The sequence below is a fragment of the Nicotiana sylvestris genome, chromosome 7, assembly GCF_000393655.2.
Source record: "Nicotiana sylvestris chromosome 7, ASM39365v2, whole genome shotgun sequence".
NCBI classification, from domain to species: Eukaryota; Viridiplantae; Streptophyta; class Magnoliopsida; order Solanales; family Solanaceae; genus Nicotiana; species Nicotiana sylvestris.
Window position 1 is genome coordinate 22,480,779 of NC_091063.1, and position 24,272 is coordinate 22,505,050.

The 24,272-nt window shown below is 39.6% G+C and overlaps 1 protein-coding gene across 1 annotated transcript; it reads left to right on the top strand.

The window, feature by feature from the left end:
* The first annotated feature begins 744 nt into the window (after positions 1-744).
* Positions 745-2,022, top strand: LOC104229864 (ethylene-responsive transcription factor 3-like). The gene has a single exon (XM_009782580.2). The coding sequence runs from the start codon at positions 998-1,000 to the stop codon at positions 1,601-1,603; it is 606 nt and encodes a 201-aa protein (XP_009780882.1). The 5' UTR covers positions 745-997; the 3' UTR covers positions 1,604-2,022.
* Positions 2,023-24,272: the final 22,250 nt, after the last annotated feature.

The window sequence follows — 24,272 nt, forward strand, 5'->3', positions numbered from 1 at the left end:
TGTGCCTTTAAATTAATTAAGATTTTACTTTATAATAATTCTTTTCTTATAATACACCATATGAATGACCAATACTCATATAAAGATTTTGAAGTCAATTAAAATATTTATTCAAAAGAAATTTTGTCTGTCGTATATTTTATTTTTCTAGCGACACAAGCATTTTTAGACCGAAACTATGGCATATTTGTCTTTAATGATTTTATTATTATTTTAAGAGTAAATTAAAAAAAATCTGCTAAATTATATTTTAAAAAGGAAATAACAATCATAACACGAAAAAATGTTTGAAGTTATTCTTAAAATGTGAGTCATAATGCGGATTTTCTTTCAAAATTTAGTCTTCTGAACTCCAAAATAAATTTAACTAATACATAATAAATATGACATTACGATGTAGAAAAAATTAAATTGAACGCCACAAACGCAAAATGAAAATTACGACTAAAAATCAACATTCAACATTTTCATGAACATATATTTTTTATTTAATCTTATTTATAACTCAAGCAAATTATTGTTTAAGTGATTTTTTAAAATTTTATACTAAGACTAGTAAATTTAAATTCATATCACGTAAGATTGTTAAACGAGAACATTTTCTACTTTTTAGTATAGAAGAATCTTATTCTCATCGTAATCTTTGGTGTGGTAATCTTTGGTGATAGTTGTAATTTTCATTTGGATCCATGGCATAATTCCATATCCACCAAATTACATTATTTATAAAAATAAAAAAATAGCAAAAAAAATCAGGCCAGGGGATGAATCCCCCCTTTCTCCATTGCCCATTTGCCCTCTTCAACATACACCCCCCTCCCCATTTCTCCGCCCCCGTGTTCCCCCAAACAGATCTCCCAATCCAAATTTAGCAAAACCTAATTTCAAAATCATCTTCTTATGGATAGCCGGCAAGAAAATTGAAAAATCCCCACAACGGCGATAATAGCTAAAGATCAAATCTTTACGCCAAAAAGTTGATTTTAATCAATCGGCGATGCGCCATCGGAAGTCAGCGGAGGTAAATAGACGAGGATCCGACCTCCTGAAACAACCCGAAGCCGACCCACCTCGTTATCGGGGCGTCCGTAAACGGCCATGGGGCCGATTTGCTGCAGAGATTAGAGATCCGATAAAAAAGACTCGAGTTTGGCTTGGCACATTCGATACAGCTGAAGATGCTGCACGCGCTTACGACGATGCTGCACGCGCTCTCCGTGGACCTAAAGCCAAAACTAATTTCCCTAATTTAGCAGCTATAACAACACAACAGGATAATAATCCTTATGGATCGAATCAATTTGAGCTTTTTCCTAATTCGAGACCGGCTTCTAGCAGCATGAGCAGCACGTTGGAATCTTCTAGTGGGCCTCGTGGATCGGGTAATAAGCTGACCCGGATGAAAATCCCTCGCCCGGTTCTTCCGCCGGAAGATTGCCGGAGCGATTGTGATTCGTCCTCGTCGGTGGTGGATGATCGTTGTGATGCAGATCAGACGTCGTCGTTTCTGCCCAAACAACCTCTGCCGTTCGATCTGAATCTGCCCCCTCCATCAGATGATGTTGATGCTGATGATTTACATGTCACCGCTTTATGTCTCTAATTACTCTTCTGTTACGGTGATGTATGTTGTTGTTAATCAATTTGATGATGAAGAAAAAAAAGGAAAAAAAAAGCTTTTTTTTTTTTTTTTAAGTTTTCTTTGTTAAAGCTGCTTACTTTTTTTTTTTCCTTCAAATTTTCCTCGGGAAAAAATGATGTAAAACCCAAATGGTGGATATTGAGAAACAAAAAAATGGGTTTTTTTTAGATTATGTGTAGATTAGGCTACTACTGAGTCATGATACGATCTGTATTAAGAAAGATTGTATCTGTATTTGTAATCTGTAACACAAACATTGGATCTGATCTTGAGTTATTCTCCCATCTCTTGATCTAGTTTTCTTTGCAATTTTTTTGTTTTTATTTTACCCTTTTTGTATAAAGAAAGTTGGAATTATAATAAAAAATTATACTTGCTCAGCTTCATCGAGTCATTTATGAGTTCATTACAGTTAGCACATTGGAGATTTTCCTGTATTTGTTTGGGTATGTGTGTATGTGTCATCTTTCTGCACTATCACTAGGACTACTTTTGATGCCTCAGGATTATGAGATGTGCACACAATTTTCATCATCAGTAGCGGCAAATTGCAGGGAAAATGGAGGAAGTAATAGATTAAGCAGTAAAGCAGATGAATTAGCTGTGGGAATATTTAGCAACAGAGGAAGAATAACATCATCATACATTCATACTGTATAGTTTGTGTCTTTCATATAAGTAGCTGATCCTTTTATATTAGCAGTAGAAAACTTTGTAGTTGGTGAAACAAAGAAATATTGCTTCCTGAGAAAATACGCTGGTGAAGAACATGGAGGATAATAATTATAAAGCAAATCCTTCCCTCAACCCGACCCCCGAAATGAAACAAATTGTGGTAGAGAGGAAGATCTATGTGAAAAATAATAAGTGGACCAGCTCTGCAGTCTCTCTTTGTTACCTCATCTGTTGTTTTGTGATGGACCGCGCAACTGCCCAGCCACAGAATGACTCAATTTCTGAGTTCTAGCTGATTGAGTTGTGAGGTCTGCTTCCCCACATCCTTAGCTTGAATGAATTTCAGTTGGCCATATTCATCAAGCTTGATTAGCAGTGGTGATCTATCTCCAGATGGAATGCTTCATTTTGGTATTCACGTAGAGTATGGAAATCGTTCTTAAGGTGAGTCTTCATTTTTAAAGTGACATGTATTTTCAAGTATGTGTTTTTCTAAGTTAGCCTTGTAAATGTCTGTGTCCAGATATACTGTCTGATATATGGTGTTCTGAGTGGATTTTTTTCTGAATTTCAACTACTTTTGTCACTGCGGTAAAACTTAAGCATAAAAAATCTCTGAACTAATTGAAAATATATCAAGTTTCCTATGCAAAAAGATTAGCTGAAGTTATATTTCTAGAGTTGGACAAGAATTCTTTTCTGTTGATTTTTAAGTATTCGTGGTGAAAGTTAGTTGGCTGTTGTTAGAATTTCGTTTTCCATTGTTCTTTGTCATAACTGCTGTGATATTTTTTTATTGAGCCGAGGTTCTTTCAAAAACAGGCTCTCTACCTTCATAAGGTAGGGGTAATGTCTGCGTACATACTACCCTCCCCAGACCCCTCTTATGGGAATACACTGTGGTGGTGGTGAAAGTAATGCAAGATGGATACGGTTTCTGCTGTTCTTTTTAGATTCTTAGCCCAACCCTCCCCCTTTTCTCTCCTCACTCTATGTGTGCGAATGTGTGTGTCTGCATGCATCTGTGATTATATTCGCCAAAGTCATTAACGACCATAGATGGATTTGATTGTGTAGTCATGTTGATGCTGAACTTATTTTTCGAAATCAATGCTCGTGAAGGCTGAGACTCTATCCAATTATTGATACTACTTATTTTAAATAGTATATCTTACTTACCTGCAATGTAAGGATGCACGGAATAGATCAAAGTTCAATAATATAGACATCTTGCTCTGTGGTTTCCATTCTTCAAGCATTCATCCACTCAGAAATTAAACAGAGAGCTTGTAAGATAAATGTCAGCAACCTCTGGTACCAACCACTAGCAATGGGTTTGCTTACCCCCCAAAAAAATACATTAGCCGAGATTTTCACCCTTTCGTGTTTTTGCTCTTTTCAATATTGAGGCGTACCTCAGATATCATCTTGTTTTAGGTAACTCTACTGCTTTTCTGGAGATTCTCATCTCTTGCCTTGGGGACATTTGGTGGTTGCTCCCAAGTATGATATTCAGTACTTGGTGAAGCAGTGGTCACCGGAACCTGCATTTCTTCCCAGAGAAAGTAAATAAAAGGCACTTGTATACTGTATTCTCTGTTATACTTAGGCCATGTATCCAACTTTAACCAAAATTGTTTCTTATATTTTGTTATATTTTCTCAAAAAATCAGGATGCTATGATGAACGTTCAGTATTGAGCCACCAGATGTCTAGGGTTAGAACATTCACCAACAAGGATCCGTAACATGGTTGGCTGTCTTCTCCTTTCGTTTTAATTTTTTAAAAACTGAAAAGATTGTTTTGGCGTGAATTTGCTTTACTATGCTACAACACATTGTGAATATACACCATCACTACAAGCAAAGACTTTAATTCTCTCATCTTGCTATGTTGTTTTTGTTCTGTGTATGTTACTGTGACGACCCGGGCAATCGTCTCATGATTTACCGTTCTGTTTTTCCCATTTCTGCTTCTTTATGCTTTGTTTATCCGTGTTATGTGGTATCGGGTTGGTCGGATCGAATCCGGAATGATTTTGGTAAGATTTGAGACACTTAGTCTCTTTCGAGGAAGCTTAAGTTGGAAAAGTCAATCGGATGTTGACTTATGTGTTAAAGGGCTCGGATGTGAGTTCTGATGGTTCGGATAGCTTTGGGAGTGATTTGGGACTTAGGAGCGTGATCGGAATGAGTTTTGGAGGTTCAGAGTAAATTTAGGCTTGAATTAGCGAAATTGATATTTTGGCGATTTCCGGTTGGTAGGCGAGATTTTGATATAGGGGTCGAAATGAAATTCCAAGAGTTGCAGTATCTCTGTTGTGTCATTTGGGATGTGTATGCAAAATTTCAAGTCATTCGGAGATGGTTTGGTTGGGGTTTTGATCAAAAGCGTAATTTAGAAGATTTTGGAATTCTTAGGCTTGAATCCGATGCGAATTTGGTGTTTCGATGTTGTTTTGAGCGTTCTGAAGGTTGAAATAAGTTTGAATGAGGTTATGTGATATGTTGGCATGTTTGGTTGAGGTCTCGGGGGCCTCGGGTGAGTTTCGGGTGGTCAATCGGACTATTTCATGTTGTTTGGAATTGCAGAAAATTGCTGAAGTGTTGCAGAGAATTTGACCTTCGCGTTCGCGAGGAAGGCTCCGTGTTCGCGAAGGGCTGGATGTTTGTGCATCGCGTTCGCGAGAAGGGGAGAGCGTTCACGTAAAGTAAGTCTGAGGAACCATCGCGTTCGCGATGAGCATGTCGCGTTCGCGTAAGAAGATTTTTTGGTCAAAGTCATTTTGTGCTTCGCGAACGCGAGGCGTTGACCGCGTTCGTGAAGAAGGAATTAAGGCCTGGGCAGAATGTTTAAATACTCGTCTTGTCCGCGATTTTGGGGTTTATTTCTTCCATTGTTGGTCGTTTTTGGAGCTTTTTGAAGGGGATTGAAGAGAGATTCAAGGAGAATCACTTGGAGGTAAGATTCTTGGACTTAAAACTCGATTCTAATATGAATTTCACCTAAATAATCATGGAAATTAAGCCAAAAATTGAAGAACTAGGGCTTGGAAACTTAGACCTTTGATTGAGGATTTGAAGAACCATTTGAGGTCGGATTTCAGAACTTTTGATATGTATGAGCTCGTGGGGAGATAAGGAATCTATTGATGTAAAAATTATCGAATTCCGAGACGTGGGCCCGGGGGTCGGATTTTGGTAATTTCGGAATTTGTGTTGTATATTGATTATTTTTGCTTGGGCTTCGTTCCGTTAGCATATTTTGACGTCGTGATTCTGATTTTGGATAGATTCGACGCGAGTGGAGGCCGATTCGAGGGCAAAGGCGTTGCAAGCTAGAGATTTGACCGATTTGAGGTGAGTAATGATTGTAAATGATGTTCTGAGGGTTTGAAACCCCAGATTTGCGCATCGTTGTGCTATATTGAGGTGACGCACACACTTGATGATGGGCGTGAGGTCGTGCACTGTTGGGGATTGTGACTTAGTCCGTCCCGAATGGCTATTTACTGCATATTTGACTGAAATCTTGCTATCATCATTATTTGGGTTGAATGCCATATTTGGGCTTCGTGCCAACTATTTGAACCCTTCGGGGACTTTTATTGATATTTCCTCACTGTTTTGACTTTATACTTGAACTCAGTCCTGATATATTTCACTGTTTTCGTACTCAGCCATGTTTACTCTGTTTCAAGAATTTAAATGATTTTTTAAATGATATTTTGGCCTGAAAATCATGTTTTACTATTGGTCGAGTGGCTTGTGAGGATTTTGACTGAGTAAGGACGAGGACCTATGTTGTGAGGAAATATTTGATATTGATTATGAGGCCGAGGGCCTGAGATATGTACGCCACGAGGTGGCTTGATTGATATGAGGTCGAGAGTCTAGTGATGTACGCCACGAGATGGCTTGATATTGCGCTTGGGCCGTAAGGGGGGTCTAGGAGTCTGCACACCCCTAGTGAGCGCGGGTACCCACTTGTGATGTGAGATTTAGCCTGAGGGGCTGGATTGTTCTGAGATGTTGTCCGAGGGGCGGATTTGTTGATACTGTGCCCGAGGGGCGAACCTTTATGTGTTTATCTTTTCTTAATTACCTGTCAATTACCTGCTTAATTGTTGAAAAAGGTTTTTCATGAAGTTAAATCTGAGTTAAAGGATTTTTACCTATCTTTCACCGGTTTACTATTTTTAATGGTTTTATTGCTTCATTATAGCATGCTTTGTGCCTTACGTGATTTCCTGCTTTCAGCCTTTATTTATGATTATTACTCATTGCACCCTGTGTGCAGATTCAGGCGTGTCTGGTCCCGCTCCCGAGTACTCATCATTTCCAGCTCAGGCGGATCCGAGGAGTCTCTAGGTAGATGTTGGCTTTCATGGCCCGGAGCTCTTCCCTATCTTATTTCTTCATGTTCTTAGTTTCTGTATTAAACTTTGTAGTTTGATTTGGAGTATTTCGGATTGTTTAGATGCTCATGACTAGTGACACCCCAGTATCGGACTGTATTGGGTTGTATTCCACAAATTATGCTATTATCTGTTAACTTTGGATTATCTTATCATTCTTTAGATTTACTTTTTATGGTTTAACTGTTAATAATTAGAAATGGGATGTGTCGGCTGGCCGTGTCCTCACGAGAGGCGCCATCATGGCCGGGTATGGGTTTCAGGTCATGACAAGTTGGTATCAAAGCCTAGGTTACATAGGTCTCACGAGTCATGCGCAGGTTTAGTAGAGTCTCGTGGATCGGTACTGAGACGTCTGTATTTATCCTCGAGAGGCTGCAGATGCTTTAGGAAAAAACTTCATATTCTTGAAATTCTTGTCATGCGAATTTGTTGATCCGAGTACTAAACTTCTATTATTCTATTCTCTCATCGATGGTGAGGACACACGCTACCGGTCAGGATGGACGACCACCAGTACCACCAGCTGTGGCCACGAGAGGCCGAGGACGCGGTCGTGGTCGCGGTAGGGTCAGAGGTGTGGCCCGTACAGCAGCTAAGGCAGCACCTGCACATCCACCAGCCACCCCAGTTCAAGATCAGGTCCCAGTTGTGGATGCTCCAACAACACCAACTCAGGCACCAGCTGTGCCCATTATGATTCCGGGTCTTCAGGAGGCCTTGGCTCAGATCTTATCAGTTTGCACTGGCCTAGCTCAGGCGGTTTTAGCCACTATAGCCGCAGCTACTTCTCAGGCCGGGGGAGGCAATCAGACTCCCGCCGCTGGCACACCTGAGCAGGTCGTGTAGGGACTTCAAACACCGGGGGCACAACCAGCCCAGCCCGTTGCAGCTGCTCAGGACTATGTAGTTCCTGCTATGCCAGAGGACGAGCAGCGTAGGTTGGAGAGATTTGGTAGATTTCAGCCTCCGACCTTCAGTGGTGCAGATGGCGAGGATACCTAGGGTTTCTTGGACAAGTGTTAGGGGATGCTTCGTACAACGGGTATTCTGGAGACCAGCAGGGTCTCTTTCACTACCTATCAGTTTTCTGGAGCTGTCTTCACTTGGTGGGAGACGTATGAGAGGCGTAGGCCGGTTGGTGCAGTGCCCCTTACTTGGCAGCAGTTCTCTGTTCTCTTTCTGGAGAAGTATGTGCCACAGTCCCACCGAGAGGAGCTGCGCATGCAGTTTGAGCAGTTGCGTCAGGGAGAGATGACTATGACGGAGTATGAGATGCGGTTCTCCGAGTTAGCCCGTCATGCGGTTTGGTAGGTTCCCACAGATCGAAAGAGGATCAGGAGGTTTGTTGATGGCCTCACATATCAGCTTTGGATTCTCATGACTAGGGAGAGGGTGACAGGTGCTACCTTCGAGGAGGTTGTTGACATCGCCCGTGAGATTGAGTCGGTTTGCCGCCAGGAGCGAGAGGAGAAGGAGGCCAAGAGGCCTCGGGGATCTGGTAGCTTTAGTAGTGCTCCTTCGAGGGCTCAATTCCAGCAGGGCAGAGGCCGTCCATTTAGGCAGGCTCATTCAGCTCTCCCAGTTATCGTGGGGTATCATCGAGTCATGGTTCTCACAGTTCTCATCAGGGCCACTCATCACTCAATGCCCTTCCAGCCCAGAGTTCGTTCCGTGTTCCATCAGTGCAGGGTTCTTCCATGCCAGGTCCTTCTACTGGTCATTCTGGTGCCAGGGTTTCCCTTCAATACCCATCTCCAGCACCGGGGAGTTGTTATGAGTGTGGAGAGTTTGGGCATATGAGGAGGCAGTGTCCTCGTCTTCATGATGGTCCGTCTCAGCAGAGGGGTCAGCCCTCGACTTCTGCTCCAGTTACTTCACCACCCACCCACCCAGCTAGGGGTGGAGGTCAGTCAGTCAGGGGTCGCCTTAGAGGGGGAGGTCAATCAGGTGGTGGTCAGGCCCGTTTCTATGCTCTTTCGGGTAGACCAGATGCTGCTGCTTCAAATGTCGTGATTTCAGGTATTGTTTCAGTTTGCCACAGAGATGCCTCTGTATTATTTGATCCCGATTCCACCTTTTCTTATGTGTCATCATACTTTGCCCATTATCTGGATACGCCCCGTCAGTCTCTTATTTCACCTGTTTATGTACCTACTCCAGTGGGCGATACTGCTGTTGTAGACCGTGTGTACCGGTCGTGTGTGGTGACTATTGGGGGTCTGGAGACCCGAGTGGATCTTTTACTATTGTGTATGGTGGATTTCGATATCATTTTGGGCATGGATTGATTATCTCCATGTCGTGCTATTCTGGACTGTCATGCCAAGACAATCACATTGACTATACCGGGTGTGCCACGGATTGAGTGGCGAGGTTTGACTGATTATGTTCCCAGTAGAATGATCTCATTCTTGAAGGCCCAACGTATGGTTGGGAAGGGATGTCTTTCGTATCTAGCCTTTGTGAGGGATGTCGGAACTGAGACTCCCAATATTGATTATGTCCCAGTTGTGAGGGATTTTTCTGATGTGTTCAGACCTGCCGGGCATGCCACCGGACAGGGATATTGATTTTGGTATTGACCTGGTGCCGGGCACTCAGCCCATTTCTATCCCGCCGTATCGTATGGCACTAGCGGAGTTGAAAAAGTTAAAAGAGCAGCTTTAGGAACTCCTCGATAAGGGGTTCATTCGGCCTAGTGTGTCACCTTGGGGTACGCCGGTTCTATTTGTGAAGAAGAATGATGGCACTATGAGGATGTGCATCGATTATAGGCAATTGAATAAGGTAACAATTAAGAACAAGTATCCTTTGCCTCCCATTGATGATTTGTTTGACCAGCTTCAGGGAGCGAGAGTGTTCCCCAAGATTGATCTCCGTTCAAGTTATCACCAGTTGAAGATCAGGGACTCGGATATTTTTAAGACAGCTTTCAGGACCCGATATGGTCATTATGAGTTCTTGGTAATGTCTTTTGGGCTGACCAATGCCCCAGCAACATTCATGCATTTGATGAACAACGTGTTCCGGCCTTATCTCGATTCGTTTGTCATAGTCTTCATAGATGATATTCTGGTGTATTCGCGTAGTCAGGAGGAGCACACGGAGCATTTGAGAGTTGTGTTGCAGAGATTGAGGGAGGAGAAGCTCTATGCAAAATTCTCTAAGTGTGAGTTTTGGCTCAGTTCAGTGGCTTTCTTGGGGCACGTGATGTCCATCAAGGGTATTCAGGTTGATCCGAAGAAGATAGAGGCGGTTTAGAGTTGGCCCAAACCGTCCTCAGCCATAGAGATTCACAGCTTTCTTGTTTTGGCAGGCTATTATCGCCGGTTTGTTCAGGGATTCTCATCTATCGCATCACCCTTGACCAAGTTGACTCAGAAGGGTGCTTCATTTGTATGGTCGGACGAGTGTGAGGAGAGCTTTCAAAAACTCAAGACAGCTTTGACCACAGCTCCAATGTTAGTTTTGCCATCAGCTTCAGGTTCATATACCGTGTATTGTGATGCTTCGAGAGTTGGTATTAGTTGTGTTTTGATGTAGAAGGGTAGAGTTATTGCTTATGCTTCTCGTCAGTTGAAGCCCCATGAGAAGAACTACCCCGTTCATGATTTGGAGTTGGCTGCCATTGTGCACGCGTTGAAGATTTGGAGGCATTACTTGTATGGTGTGTCTTGTGAGGTGTTTACTAATCATCGTAGCATCCAGCACTTGTTCAAGCATAAGGATCTCACTTTAAGGAAGCGGAGGTGGTTAGAGTTGATTAAGGATTATGACATCACTATATTGTACCATCCTGGGAAGGTCAATGTAGTGGCCGATGCTTTGAACCGAAAGGCAGTGAGTATGGGGAGTTTGGCATATATTCCAGTTGGGGAGAGACCTCTTGTGGTTGATGTTCAGGCCTTGGCCAATCGGTTCGTGAGGTTAGATATTTCGGAGCCCAGTCGGGTATTGGCTTGTGTGGTTTCTCGGTCTTCCTTATATGATCGCATCAGAGAGCGCCAATATGATGATCCACATTTGCTTGTCCTTAAGGATAGAGTTCAACATGATGATGCCAGAGATGTGACCATTGGTGATGATGGGGTGTTGATGATGCAGGGCCGGATTTGTGTGCCCAATATGGATGGGCTTCGGAGTTGATTCTGGAGGAGGCCCATAGTTCGCGGTATTCCATTCATCTGGGTGCCGCGAAGATGTATCAGGATTTGAGGCAGCACAGAAGAATGAAGAAAGACATTGTGGGATTTGTAGCTCGGTGTCTCAATTGTCAGCAGGTGAAATATGAGCATTAGAGACCGGGTGGCTTGCTTCAGCGGATGGATATTCCGGAGTGGAATTGAGAGAGGATCACTATGGACTTTGTAGTTGGACTTCCACGGACTTTGAAGAAGTTCGATGTTATTTGGGTGATGGATTGGTGACCAAGTCTGCGCACTTCATTCTTGTGTGTACTACCTATTCTTCAAAGCGTTTGGCAGAGATTTATATCGGGGAGATTGTTCGTTTGCATGGCGTCCCAGTTTTCATCATTTCAGATAGGGGCACTCAGTTTACTTTGCAGTTTTGGAGGTCCGTGCAGCGAGAGTTGGGTACTCAGGTTGAGTTGAGCACCGCTTTTCACCCTTAGACGGACGGGCAGTCCGAGCGCACTGTTCAGATATTGGAGGACATGTTGCGTGCTTGTGTCATTGATTTCGGAAGGTCATGGGATCAATTTCTACTGCTTGCAGAGTTTGCTTATAACAACAGCTGCCAGTCGAGTATTCAGATGGCTCCATATAAGGCTTTGTATGGGAGGCTGTGTAGATCTCCAGTTGGTTGGTTCAAGCCCTGTGAGGCTAGGCTATTGGGAACAGACTTGGTGCAGGATGCTTTAGAAAAGGTGAAGGTGATTCAGGAGAGGCTTCGTACCGCGCAGTCGAGGCAAAAGAGTTATGTTGATAGGAAGGTTCGAGATGTGTCCTACATGGTTGGAGAGAAGGTTCTGTTGAAGGTTTCGCCCATGAAGGGTGTTATGAGATTTGGGAAGAAAGGTAAATTGAGTCCTCGGTTCATTGGGCCTTTTGAGGTGTTTCGGAGGATTGGGGAGGTGGCTTATGAGCTTACTTTGCCACCCAACTTGTCGAGTGTGCATCCGGTATTTCATGTTTCTATGCTCCGGAAGTATATTGGGGATCCGTCTCATGTTTGGATTTCAGCACGGTTCAGTTGGATGATGATTTGACTTATGATATGGAGCCAGTAGCTATTTTGGGTCGTCAGGTTCGAAAGTTGAGGTCAAAGGATGTAGCTTCAGTGAAAGTGCAGTGGAGAGGTCGACCCGTGGAGGAGGCTACCTGGGAGACCGAGCGGGAGATGCAGAGCAGATATCATCACCTGTTTGAGGCTTCAGGTATGTTTCCTGACTCGTTTGAGGACGAACATTTGTTTAAGTTCGGAAGGATGTGACGACCTGGCCAGTCGTCTCATGAGTTACCGCTTCGTTTCCCCCATTTCTGCTTCTTTATGCTTTGTTTATCTATGTTATGTGGTATCAGGTTGGTCGGATCGAATCCGGGATGATTTTGGTAAAGTTTGAGACACTTAGTCTCTTTTGAGGAAACTTAAGTTGGAAAAGTCAACAGAATATTGACTTATGTGTTATAGGGCTCAGATGCGAGTTCCGATGGTTCGGATAACTTCGAGAGGTGATTTGGGACTTAAGAGCGTGACCGGAATGAGTTTTGGAGGTTCAGAGAAGATTTAGGCTTGAATTAGCGAAGTTGATATTTTGGCGATTTCCGGTTGGTAGGCGAGATTTTGATATAGGGTCGGAATGGAATTCCGAGAGTTGTAGTAGCTCCTTTGTGTCATTTGGGATGTGTGTGCAAAATTTCAGGTCATTCGGAGGTGGTTTGGTTGGGTTTTTTATCAAAAGCGTAATTTAGAAGATTTTGGAATTCTTAGGCTTGAATCCGATACGAATTTGGTGTTTCGATGTTGTTTTGAGCGTTCCGAAAGTTGGAACAAGTTTGAATGAGGTTATGGGATATATTGGCATGTTTGGTTGAGGTCCCGAGGGCCTCGGGTGAGTTTCGGGTGGTCAATCGGACCATTTCATGTTGTTTGGAATTGCAAAAAAATTGCTGAAGTGTTATAGAGAATTTGACCTTCCCGTTCGCAAGTAGATCTTTGCGTTCGCGAAGGGTTAGTTGAGAAAGCAGATGATTTTAGCCTTCGCGTTCGCGGGGAAGGCTACGCGTTGGCGAAGTGCTGGATATTTGTGCATCACGTTAACGAGAAGGGGAGCGTGTTCGCGTAGAGTAAGTTAGAGGAACCATCACATTCGCGATGGGCATGCCGCATTCGCATAAGAGGATTTTTTGGTCAAAGTCATTTTGTGCTTCGTGAACGCGAGGCGTTGACCGCGTTCGCGAAAAAGGAATTAAGGTCTGGGCAGAATGTTTAAATACTCGTCTTATCCGCGATTTTGGGGTTTATTTCTTCCATTGTTGGTCGTTTTTGGAGCCTTTTGAAGGGGATTGAAGTGGGATTCAAGGGGAATCACTTGAAGGTAAGATTCTTGGACTTAAAACTCGATTCTAATGTGAATTTCACCTAAATAATCATGGAAATTAAGCCAAAAATTGAAGAACTAGGGCTTGAAAACTTAGACCTTTGATTGAGGATTTAAAGGACCATTTGAGGTCGGATTTTAGAATTTTTGATATGTATGAACTCGTGGGGAGATAAGGAATCTATTGATGTAAAGATTATTGAATTCCGAGACGTGGGCACGGGGGTCAGGTTTTGGTGATTTCGGGATTTGTGTCGTATATTGATTATTTTTGCTTGAGCTTCGTTCCCTTAGCATATTTTGATGTCGTGATTCTGATTTTGGATAGATTCGATGCGAGTGGAGGCCGATTCGAGGGGCAAAGGCGTCGCGAGCTAGAGATTTAACCGGTTTGAGGTGAGTAATGATTGTAAATGATGTTCTGAGGGTTTGAAACCCCGGATTTGCGCATCGTTGTGCTATATTGAGGTGACGCACACGCTTGATAACGGGCGTGGGGTTGTGCACTGTTAGTGATTGTGACTTAGTCCGTCCCGAATGATTATTTTACCGCATATTTGACTGAAATCTATTTGTTATCATCATTATTTGGGTTGAATGCCATATTTGGGCTTCGTGCCAACTATTTGAACCCTTCGGGGACTTTTATTGATATTTCCTTATTGTTTTAACTTTATACTTGAACTCAGTCCTGATATATTTCATTGTTTTCGTACTCAACCATGTTTACTCTATTTTAACACTTAAATAATCTTTTAAATGATATTTTGTGCCGAGAATCATGTTTTACTATTGTCCGAGTGGCTTGTGAGGATTTTGACTGAGTAAGGCCGATGGCCTATGTTGTGAGGAAACATTTGATATTGATTATGAAGTCGAGGGCCTGAAATATGTACGCCACGAGGTGACTTGATTGATATGAGGCCGAGATCCTAGTGATGTACGCCACGAGATGGCTTGATATTGCGCTTGGGCCGTAAGGGGGGTCTAGCAGTCTGCACACCCCCAGTGAGCGCGAGTACCCGTTGTGATGTGAGATTTAGCCCGAGGGACTGGTATTGTTCTGAGATATTGCCCGAGGGGCGAATTTGTTGATATTGTGCCCGAGGGGCGAACCTTTATGTGTTTATATTTTCTTAATTGCCTGTCAATTACCTGCTTCATTGTTGAAAAAGGCTTTTCATGAAGTTAAATCTGAGTTAAAGGATTTTTTCCTATCTTTCACCGGTTTACTGTTTTTAATGGTTTTACTGCTTCATTATAGCATGCTTTGTGCCTTACGTGATTTCCTACTTTCAGTCTTTATTTATGATTATTACTCATTGAGTTGGAGTACTCACTTTACTCAGTGCACCCTGTGTGCAGATTCAGGCGTATCTGGTCTCGCTCCCGAGTACTGATCATTTCCAGCTCAGACGGATCCGAGGAGTCTTTAGGTAGTTGTTGGCGTTCACAGCCCGGAGCTCGTCCCTATCTTATTTCTTCATGTTCTTAGTTTCTGTTTTAAACTCTGTAGTTTGACTTGGAGTATTTCGGATTGTTTAGATGTTCATGACTAGTGACACCCCGGTATCGGACTGTATTAGGTTGTATTCCGCAAACTATGCCTTTAGTTCACAGCCCGGAGCTCTTCCCTATCTTATTTCTTCATGTTCTTAGTTTCTGTATTAAACTCTGTAGTTTGACTTGGAGTATTTCGGATTGTTTAGATGCTCATGACTAGTGACACCCCGGTATCGGACTGTATTGGGTTGTATTCCGCAAATTATACCTTTATCTGTTAACTTTGGATTATCTTATCATGATTTAGATTTATTTCTTATGGTTTAACTGTTAATAATTGGAAATGGGAAGTGTCGGTTGGCCTTGTCTTCACGAGAGGCGCCATCACGACCGGGTCCGGATTTCGGGTCGTAACAGTTATATGAGGGCTAAGTTGGCAAAGAGTCATGTTCTTGTTTCCAACATTACCATTGTAAAAAGATGATGAACTGGTTGAATTCATCTAATAATCTTTTGCATCTCTTGAACTGGTTGACTAATACTGATTTTGAGGTGTCTCTTTGGGTTTTGTTTTCTTTCTATGTCCATTTTGAAAGCAGGTCAAGCAACTGGGAAACGCTTAAAGGAATGCTATGTTCAAATGACATCAACAATCCAACATCAAAAATCCAACTTGTTCCAATGAATGTCAATCCACATTCATTATAGATTAGGAGGTAACATAACTTGAACTTTTATTTATATTTTGGTGCCCTTTTACATGAAAAAAGAAGATAGTTTTCCCATTCCTTTTATCTCCTCAATTTCATTTCTGTAAAAGGCATTCGAACTTGTAGAGTTTCGCCGCTATGCATTTCGTATTGCTCGACAGATATGGTGCTTGTACTGTCAGTGAGCCGCAAGAGCCAATTTAAACCAACGGGAGATTGGATCCTGGGAGTTCAGCATTGCACTTATTTAGTCCCTGCTTCCTCTATTACACTACATTCATATATTACTCAGCAAATTCTTCAATCACATCACTAACATCTCATGGAATCCTTGACCTTGGTACAAGGAGAACCACACCCCAAGGGAGAGCCCAAGGCTATATAAATCCCACATCATCACATTGCAATATCGATATGGGACTCAAGTCCATACCTTGCAATGGACCATAACAAACTACCACACTCCGCATCCGTCGTCCCGATGACTGTGCGCTAGACTTTTCTCTGCAATACCGACGTCACCATCCAATATCCATGGCGCGGTAGGTACGGAAGGTAGTGGGTGGATCTAATATCATTGATACAACCCAAGGAGAACCACTTCTCAAAAGCTAATTATTAAGGCGGGAGAGCCCAGTGCTATATAAATCACACATCAGCACATTGCAATACTGATGTGGGACTCATCCGGATCCGTCATCCTGACGGCTGTGCGCTAGACTTTTCTAGCACCGGGCGAACACTGCAATACCAACGTCACCATACAATATCCATGGCACAGTAGGTACGGAGGGCGATGGGTGGCTCTTATACCATTGATACAACTCAGGAAGAATTACACCCCAAAAGCTAGCTATTAAGGTGGGAGAGCCCAGGCTATATAAATACTACATCAACATATTTGCAATACCAATTTGGGACTCCCATATTAAAAATGAAATAAAGCACTAATACGGGAACTAAATACCTTATTTTCCTTATTTGAAAAGACAAAAAGAACTCCTCATTCTATTTATAGAAAAAAATAGAAATCTTTAATAAAGAAGAAATAAGATAAGTAATTAATTTAGAATCCCCGTCTTTAGAGAAAATCCTGGATGAAAACAAGAGATTTGTATAAGAGTAATATATAGTTAGAAGGTTCTACTAACTAAATAAAATAGAAATAAATAAAATGAAGATAAAATTGGATTCCAGTCGATGAATCTTGCAATGAGATATGCCCTACAATAAACCAATAAACAAAGCAAACTAGACGGTTCGATCAAAATGAATTTTCTTTTGACTAAATAGGTATGGATGACTTGACAATTCCAATTCGAGAGGAATATGTGTTACCAGGTGAAATCTTAGGGGAAATATGTGTAGTTTTCGTTTTATTTTATTGAACGACTAGATACAGAGTTGCTCATGATTACATTAAAAAGTATACCATCTAGGCCGGTCATCTATATATTTACTTTAACTAGTATTAGGGTATGCACTTTGCGCGTGTACCTATATCAATGAATGTATAATTTTTAAAAATTACTTAAATATTATTAAATAATGTGTTTGAGTTATTGAACAAATATCAAAGAAAATTCTCTTACTTTTAATAGTAACAAAAAATAGAGACATCTCGTTAAAACTTATAAGTTGCCTGATAAGAGAATGCATGTGAAACATATTTTCAAGGGAAATTGCTGTTAGGGTATACGAGGAAAAGAAACCTAATACTCCTATTTCTCTCAAATAATATATATACTTTAAAGTCCTTAATATTAGGACTTCTTATATGATTAAATAAGGCAATATTTAATAATTAAAATTTCAGTTGATTTTAAAGTCCTAACTATTAAAAAATAACTAAATTACAGTTTTATCTAAATTACAAGTAATGAAAAAGTTTATTTTTCTATACTTTATAAATTTGTTTATTGACCTTGCTTGATGGTCTAATAACTATGGAGGGAATTACAAATGTCATAATGCATTTGAAAGTATCTATAACTAACATTCACATTTTTAAGTTCCTTTATTATATTTATATTTACATTAAGTTCTCTTCAAATATATACAATATAAAGTGTCTTAGCAAAAAAATCATTGTTATTTGGTAAACCCTTAATTTAAATAATAATTGACTTCTTAAAACAAATTTAAAGCGATAATGATGTTCTACGTTCATTCATAGAAGGAAAGGGGTTCAAATATTATTTAAAGGAAATAATTCTAGTTCAAAGAAAAAAAATTAATAAGTACTAAAATTTTAGTTGATTTCAAAGTACTATATTTTAGGAAAATATTAAATGATAATATTGAAAAATCAAAAGTCCTAAATATAAGGAAAATAATTAAATGACTATTCATAGATATAGGAAACTAATTAAATAATTAATCTATATATTAGAAAATTAATTCAATGACTATTTTGTCTAGTGCGCAGAGGCGGATCCAGGATTTAGAGACTCCGGGTGCCAATTTTTTTGAATGTAGTATATTACAATTTACATTGTCTAAATAGGTTATAAATTTAATCGGTTTGGTCTATTTGGGTTTCGGTTCGGGTTATTCGTCTTTGGAGTTAATATAAACAAATCGATCGAGAAAAATGATTACGTAAGAAATATGACAACTTGGAAAAAAAGCATAAAAATTCAAATGGATTATGCATTTTGTACCAGAAAAAAGACTCGTATCATTTATATTTAGATACTTAAGGAAAAAACTTATACTAATAAGTACTCTAAATATTAAGTAAGGTTATGGATATTTTTTAATTTATATTTTTTATGAAAATTAACTCATTCGATATTATATACAATTGCCATACTTTAGAGCAATCTGAAAACAAAATAATTTTTTATCATTGATTAAAACAATAACTTATTCAAGTTTTTTTATGGCTTCTGCAAATAGATTTCCAAAATTGTGGTCTCGGAGAAAACAATTAATTTTTCTTTATTTATTGATAAATCACGCAAGAGTTAGGAAAATGCAACAATAGGGATTTCTTTGAATAAATTTGTGAAAGTTTTTTTTATATTTATGTTTGTTAAATGTTTAAAGAAAAATAAAGGAGAAAAGAAATTTCAAAATTAACTAATAAGATCAAAGAAAAAGTCAATAGGACCTATTAGTAAACAAAAAAGAGCAATTAAATAAAGAGAAGAAGAAACAAATGATCCTCCTGTAATTGTCTTAAATGCACCAAACAAAAGCTTTTAAAAGAATGAGGCCAAGTTCGAACCCCCACCATTTGGGTGAAAATGGTAGTGCTGGCTAGTGGTACCTTGAGCTTTTTATTATGGAGGGTGCCACTTAAAATATTTGTATACATTCCTTCTATATACACATACATGTATATATACTATTGCATAGTCTCGGCTAAAGCTTGCGGGTGGCGTACCACCCTGTCCCTTATACATAGATCCGCACTAGACTCTATTTTTAAAGGGGTATAAAAGGTGAACGATATTTCATTAAGAGCCTTCGTGCTTTTAATATAGTATAGATAAATAGATTGGTTTCTATTTATTTCTCCGATCATATAGAGTATGTTGGGTTTTAAGCATTAATAATGCTTAAAAGAGTGTGAATGAGAAATAGAGGGAAAGTGAAATATTTGAGTTTCATTTGAGATTCCCTCACTGATGAAGGAATATTGTCTCATATTGGAAGAGAAAGAGGTTTTAATGGGTATATAAGCAATTGTTATTCTTCTAGCTCTTAAAAAGTCGAGAAGAAGGCAAGCCTCACGTCATCGTCGCCGCTCGGCTCGGCTTCGGCTTCGACTTCGACTTCGACTTCGGATTCTAATTCGAATTCGGATTTGGATTTGGTCAAATGATCGATTGATTGATTAATTTTTTGGACCGAATTTGTTTGTTAATAGTAAATATTAAATATCCCTTTTAATAGATTCGAATTTGGATTAGGTCAAATGATCGATTGGTTGATTACTTTTTTGGAGCAAATTTATTTGTTAATAGTAAATATTAACAGAAATGTTATTAAATATCCATTTTAATAACAAAATATTAATATCAAATCCAAGAATATTAATATTAAAATCCAACTATTTCCATTTTTCCGTTTTCGATTTTGGTAACAGAAATTAACTACCCTCTTCAATTTTTCCTCTTTATTTTCCCTCTTTATTGTTGAGTAAATAGCCATTTATGTTATGACATTTATGTTGTGGCCGTTTTGCATAAACAGTCATTCTGAAGAGTTGCACCTCTTCAGATTTCAGCCCAACATTGGCTATAATTACAAGTCCATTCTCTCAGATTTTCTATACGAATTTCTGAGTTTCTCCTCCTTCTTCTGCATTGTTTTAACTTCAAAGAAAGCAACAGTAAGTGTGATTTGCTACCGAACTTTGTGTTCGTTGAAACACTGGGGTTTGAAGTACCACTACGCCAGTATGTAATTCGTTCTATCTTAGGAGGAAATAATCCATAACCTTGGGTACTAGGAGTGGATTAAATTCCTTAAGGAAACATTGTGAATTCAGTGGGCTCAGATTAACTTTTGTTTCTTTACATTTTCTGTTCATATGTTGTTCTATTTTCTTTTCAGAATTAGTTTACAAATACATTTACTAACAAGCTTAAGGAATTTAATTTGTATTCTATATTTGTGTTATATTCACTGTTTTGGAGTTTAAAACCTTTGTGGTTTTTTTACTCCGTTAGAGATTAAAATCTATGTGATTTTAACGTTTCTTTGTGTCATTCTTTTACAGAAATGACTAATGATAACGGGAACAAAGATGTTTCACTGGTGACTGCCAATGCGTCAACAAGCCTAACACCGATGTTGGCACCGGCGGAGAAACCCGAAAATTTTTTTGAGTTAGATTTCAAGCGGTAGCAGCAAAAGATGTTCTTCTACTTGACTATTTTAAGTCTGCAGAAGTTCATCAAGGAAGATGTTCCTGTTCTGCCCGATGAAACTCCAGAGTATGAACACTTTCTCGTGATTGAGGCGTGGAGGCATTCTGATTTTCTATGCAAGAATTATTTTCTTAGCGGACTAGAGGACGATTTGTATAATGGCTACAGTGTCGTGGAGACGTCAAAAGAATTATGTACAGCGCTTGAAAAGAAATACAAAACTGAAGATGTCGGGTTGAGAAATTCGTTGCTGCCAAGTTTTTGGACTACAAAATGGTAGATAGCAAGTCCGTTATTACCCAAGTCCAGGAATTGCAAGTGATTATTCATGATCTCCTTGCTAAAAGTATAAATCAAATTAATACTGATGTTGAAAGTAGTAATCTTAGTATTTTTACTAACAGAATTTTCATTAAAGATCTTGTCATCAATGAAACATTCCAAATAGCAGCTGTCACACCTTCTTTTTACCTACACCCCGTAAAGGGTATAAATATAAGGGAGTTTTTCCAATTAAAGGACAATCGAAACGGGATTTGTTTATTTTAAGATCAGAGTCGCCACTTGGGAGATTTATGGTGTCCCAAGTCACCGGTTGAACCCCGAATCGAGGAAAAGATTGACTTTGTATTACAGTCCGCGAACCAGAATTCCGAGTAAGGAATTATGTTAACCCGGGAGAAGGTGTTAGGCATTCCCGAGTTCCGTGGTTCTAGCACGGTCGCTCAACTATCATATTCGGCTTATTTATCTGATTTTAATACATGTTGAGCGTATGTGCAAATTCTAACTTTTTACCGCTTTATTATTATTATTTTAAAAGAGAATTGCAACGTCGTAAAAACGCGTCTCGAACCACGTCACATCAATGTACTGTAGTTGTTGACACATCTCGACTCCGTTGAGATTTGGATTTGGGTCACATAAATGTGCACCCGAGTTTAGGGAGGTAATGTTATTAAAATACGCGCCTAAAGAGACTAACGCATTATTATTTTGGGGAAGGCTGTAAAATTCACTAAACGGCCCGTCCCGAATTCTAAATGTTTTATTATAACCATTTATTGAGGGCCCCACAGAGTTGCATTTTTATTTGGCGATGCTCGTCTCATTTTTATTCAAAGGTCGATCCTAAAGTGACTATGATTTTCTATTTTTTTGTCTCTAAAAAAAAATTAATTAAAGTGCTCAAAAGCTTAAGGTCCAGTTTAAGAAGATGTCTGAACTTAGTCACATTAATGGGCATGGTATTGGGCCTGAAACGGGACCCAAGTTGGATGGGGCGGAACCGCCCAAGCGAGGTTAAGGAGTCGAACCCTTGTAGTCGGGCAAGCCACGAAATGGCTCACCAATGTGTTCGTCATTTAATCAGACATAATTAAGCAATGGACTCATTTTGCTTTGTAAGTTATGCTTTTTTTCAGCTTCCAATTATTAGAGCAGATGTGAAATGAGATACCCCAAATTCCTTTTAATTACAAATGAAAGGAAAGATAACTACTGAAAGTTTATCTTATTGTTGGTTTGGCTTTTCAAACATATTTACGAAGGAAGCACATGATAGGAAACTGGCTGAAGCTAACCTAACTTATTATACCAACTTATATTGAACCTAATTACAACTAACACTCAGACTAAGCAGAAAACTTACATACATTTCGGGGCAAAACAATTAACAGTCCATGCTAATACCAACAGTTTTTCAGTTTATTGTTACATAACTAATTTCAGTCCTACTAGTACAACTTCAAGCAAAGGTCTTAATACATTAAGAAATCAAACATTCTGATACATAAATCAAATGACTAAATCACATAATCTCATGCTTCAGTTTCTATGCCATTCTTCACATTTCAGTTCACAATTAACCAGGATCAAGCTGTGTACCTGGAAATGGCAATACAAGAAGAGGAGAAGGAATAGTCAGCAGCAGCAGATAACACAGCAACAACAAACAGCAATCCGCAAACAGCCCAGTAACATATGCAGCAAACCCAGGTGAATTTGAAACCAGTCAAAACTGGGACACTCAAACTTAAACAGCTCAAACGACCTCAGAAATGAAATCAGAAAAACACACTACTGCAACACTACACCCAAACTCATCTCAAGCTGTCTCGAAACCTCTGAAATCTCGACAACAACAAAACTCAATCGAAAATCTACTCAACTTTGACCAAAATTACCCAGCATGAAACTCTAAACCAATGTAACAACATTTTTTTTTCTTTTTTTTTTATGGAACAGTAGCTCTTTTCAGGGTTGAATGCTATAACTTTTATGAATATTATCTAAGACCTGGCCTGAATGGAACAGTAGAACCCAAGTGTGTATGCCTATATTCTCAGCCTGTTTTCAGCCTCAAAGATTCAATTAACAATGCTCTTACAATACTCTCCAAAATTGAATGCCTTAAAAGCTCTATATCTCTCTAAAACTGATTCAAAAAGGAAGACTCTCTCAAAGATTCTCGAAAAAAAGACCCCTAACTCTGTCCAAAAATCTCCCTATTTATATGCAAACTACAGCCCCTTTTACAGCTCTTAGGAGCACTCCGACCCATTAATTAAGCATATTTTGCCCATGATATTCTCTAGAACCCCACCCCTATATGTTTTGCTCTATTTTTGATTCATTTGTTCCCCACTAACTCTTATCTTTTCTTTATTTAATTCAATGATTATGGGTAGTACATACTTTAATTACATTCCCATTAGGCCTCCCCATGCTATTATGTTTTTTTCCCCACTACTACTAAACAAATGCATTAGTTTAATGTTACATTAGTACTTACTGGACAGAACACTTAAACTAACCATTTTTAAACTTTTAAGTCCCAAATTATCCCCTGAAACCCCTGTGATTACTACCCATCGTCTATAACCAATCCACCTAACAATTAACTAATTAACCACATGAAACTAACTCCTAATCAACACTATCACACCAAAACTGAATTTAAACCAATGATAGGTTCACATCAGACCCTGAACATGACAACCTTAGGATTCAATTCATTCAACTCAGACCACAGTTTAAGCTCGAAACTCAAATTAAATGAATAGCATTAAAACAAAGATGTAGGAGCAGAAAGCATACTAACGATGAGCCCTGAAGCTAAGTGTCTAAGGATCAGTACATACAACACTCAACATCAAACCATTTGACGAAGACTACTGGTCTACAAACAAGAATGAATTAATCGACGAAACTATTTATAACATATGTTATTAATTGACAGAAGAAAACTGGACTAAGTAAATGGTCTGATGGAGAAGGGAGAAAATAACGGACAAAGACGAATTACAACGAACCTAATTAGGCAAACGAATAATCGATTGAATTACTCAAGCGAACATTGGAGTATTTAATCTGACCAGAATCAGAAAAAGAGGCGGAATATTTACTAGATTAAGAATTAACTTAAACTGAAAACCTAAGGAAGCGACTAATTACAACTTAACATAGACAAATAAACATATAGAAAAAGGAAAAGAAGAAGCTAAGAAGAACTTACTGTTCTTTTCTCGGATCCCACCAATATGCCCTTTTGAACTTGAGTCCCATTTAGCATTATACGTCTATTTCGTCAGAAATAGGCTTATAATACTAACTAGAACCCATTCAACCCTGACAGCTTTGAAACAGTCTCGAACCGTTGAACCCTAGATCCGCCATTCGACGAGTTTTACTCGGATTCGAGCCAATTTGGTTAGGGATTAGCGACGAGGAGGTCAAGGGGATTATTGGGTGTGATTTTGGGGTTAAGCGGACATGCTAGAGTTTGGGAAGGGGATCTTCGATCGAAGATTCGAGAGGTTATAGGATGATTCGAGGTTAATGGAGTGTGGAATTGGAATGAGGAGGTGTAAGGGAG

Bases quoted from the DNA above. Each gene is read 5' to 3' on its own strand.
- LOC104229864 (XM_009782580.2), top strand. From the start codon at position 998: ATGCGCCATCGGAAGTCAGCGGAGGTAAATAGACGAGGATCCGACCTC.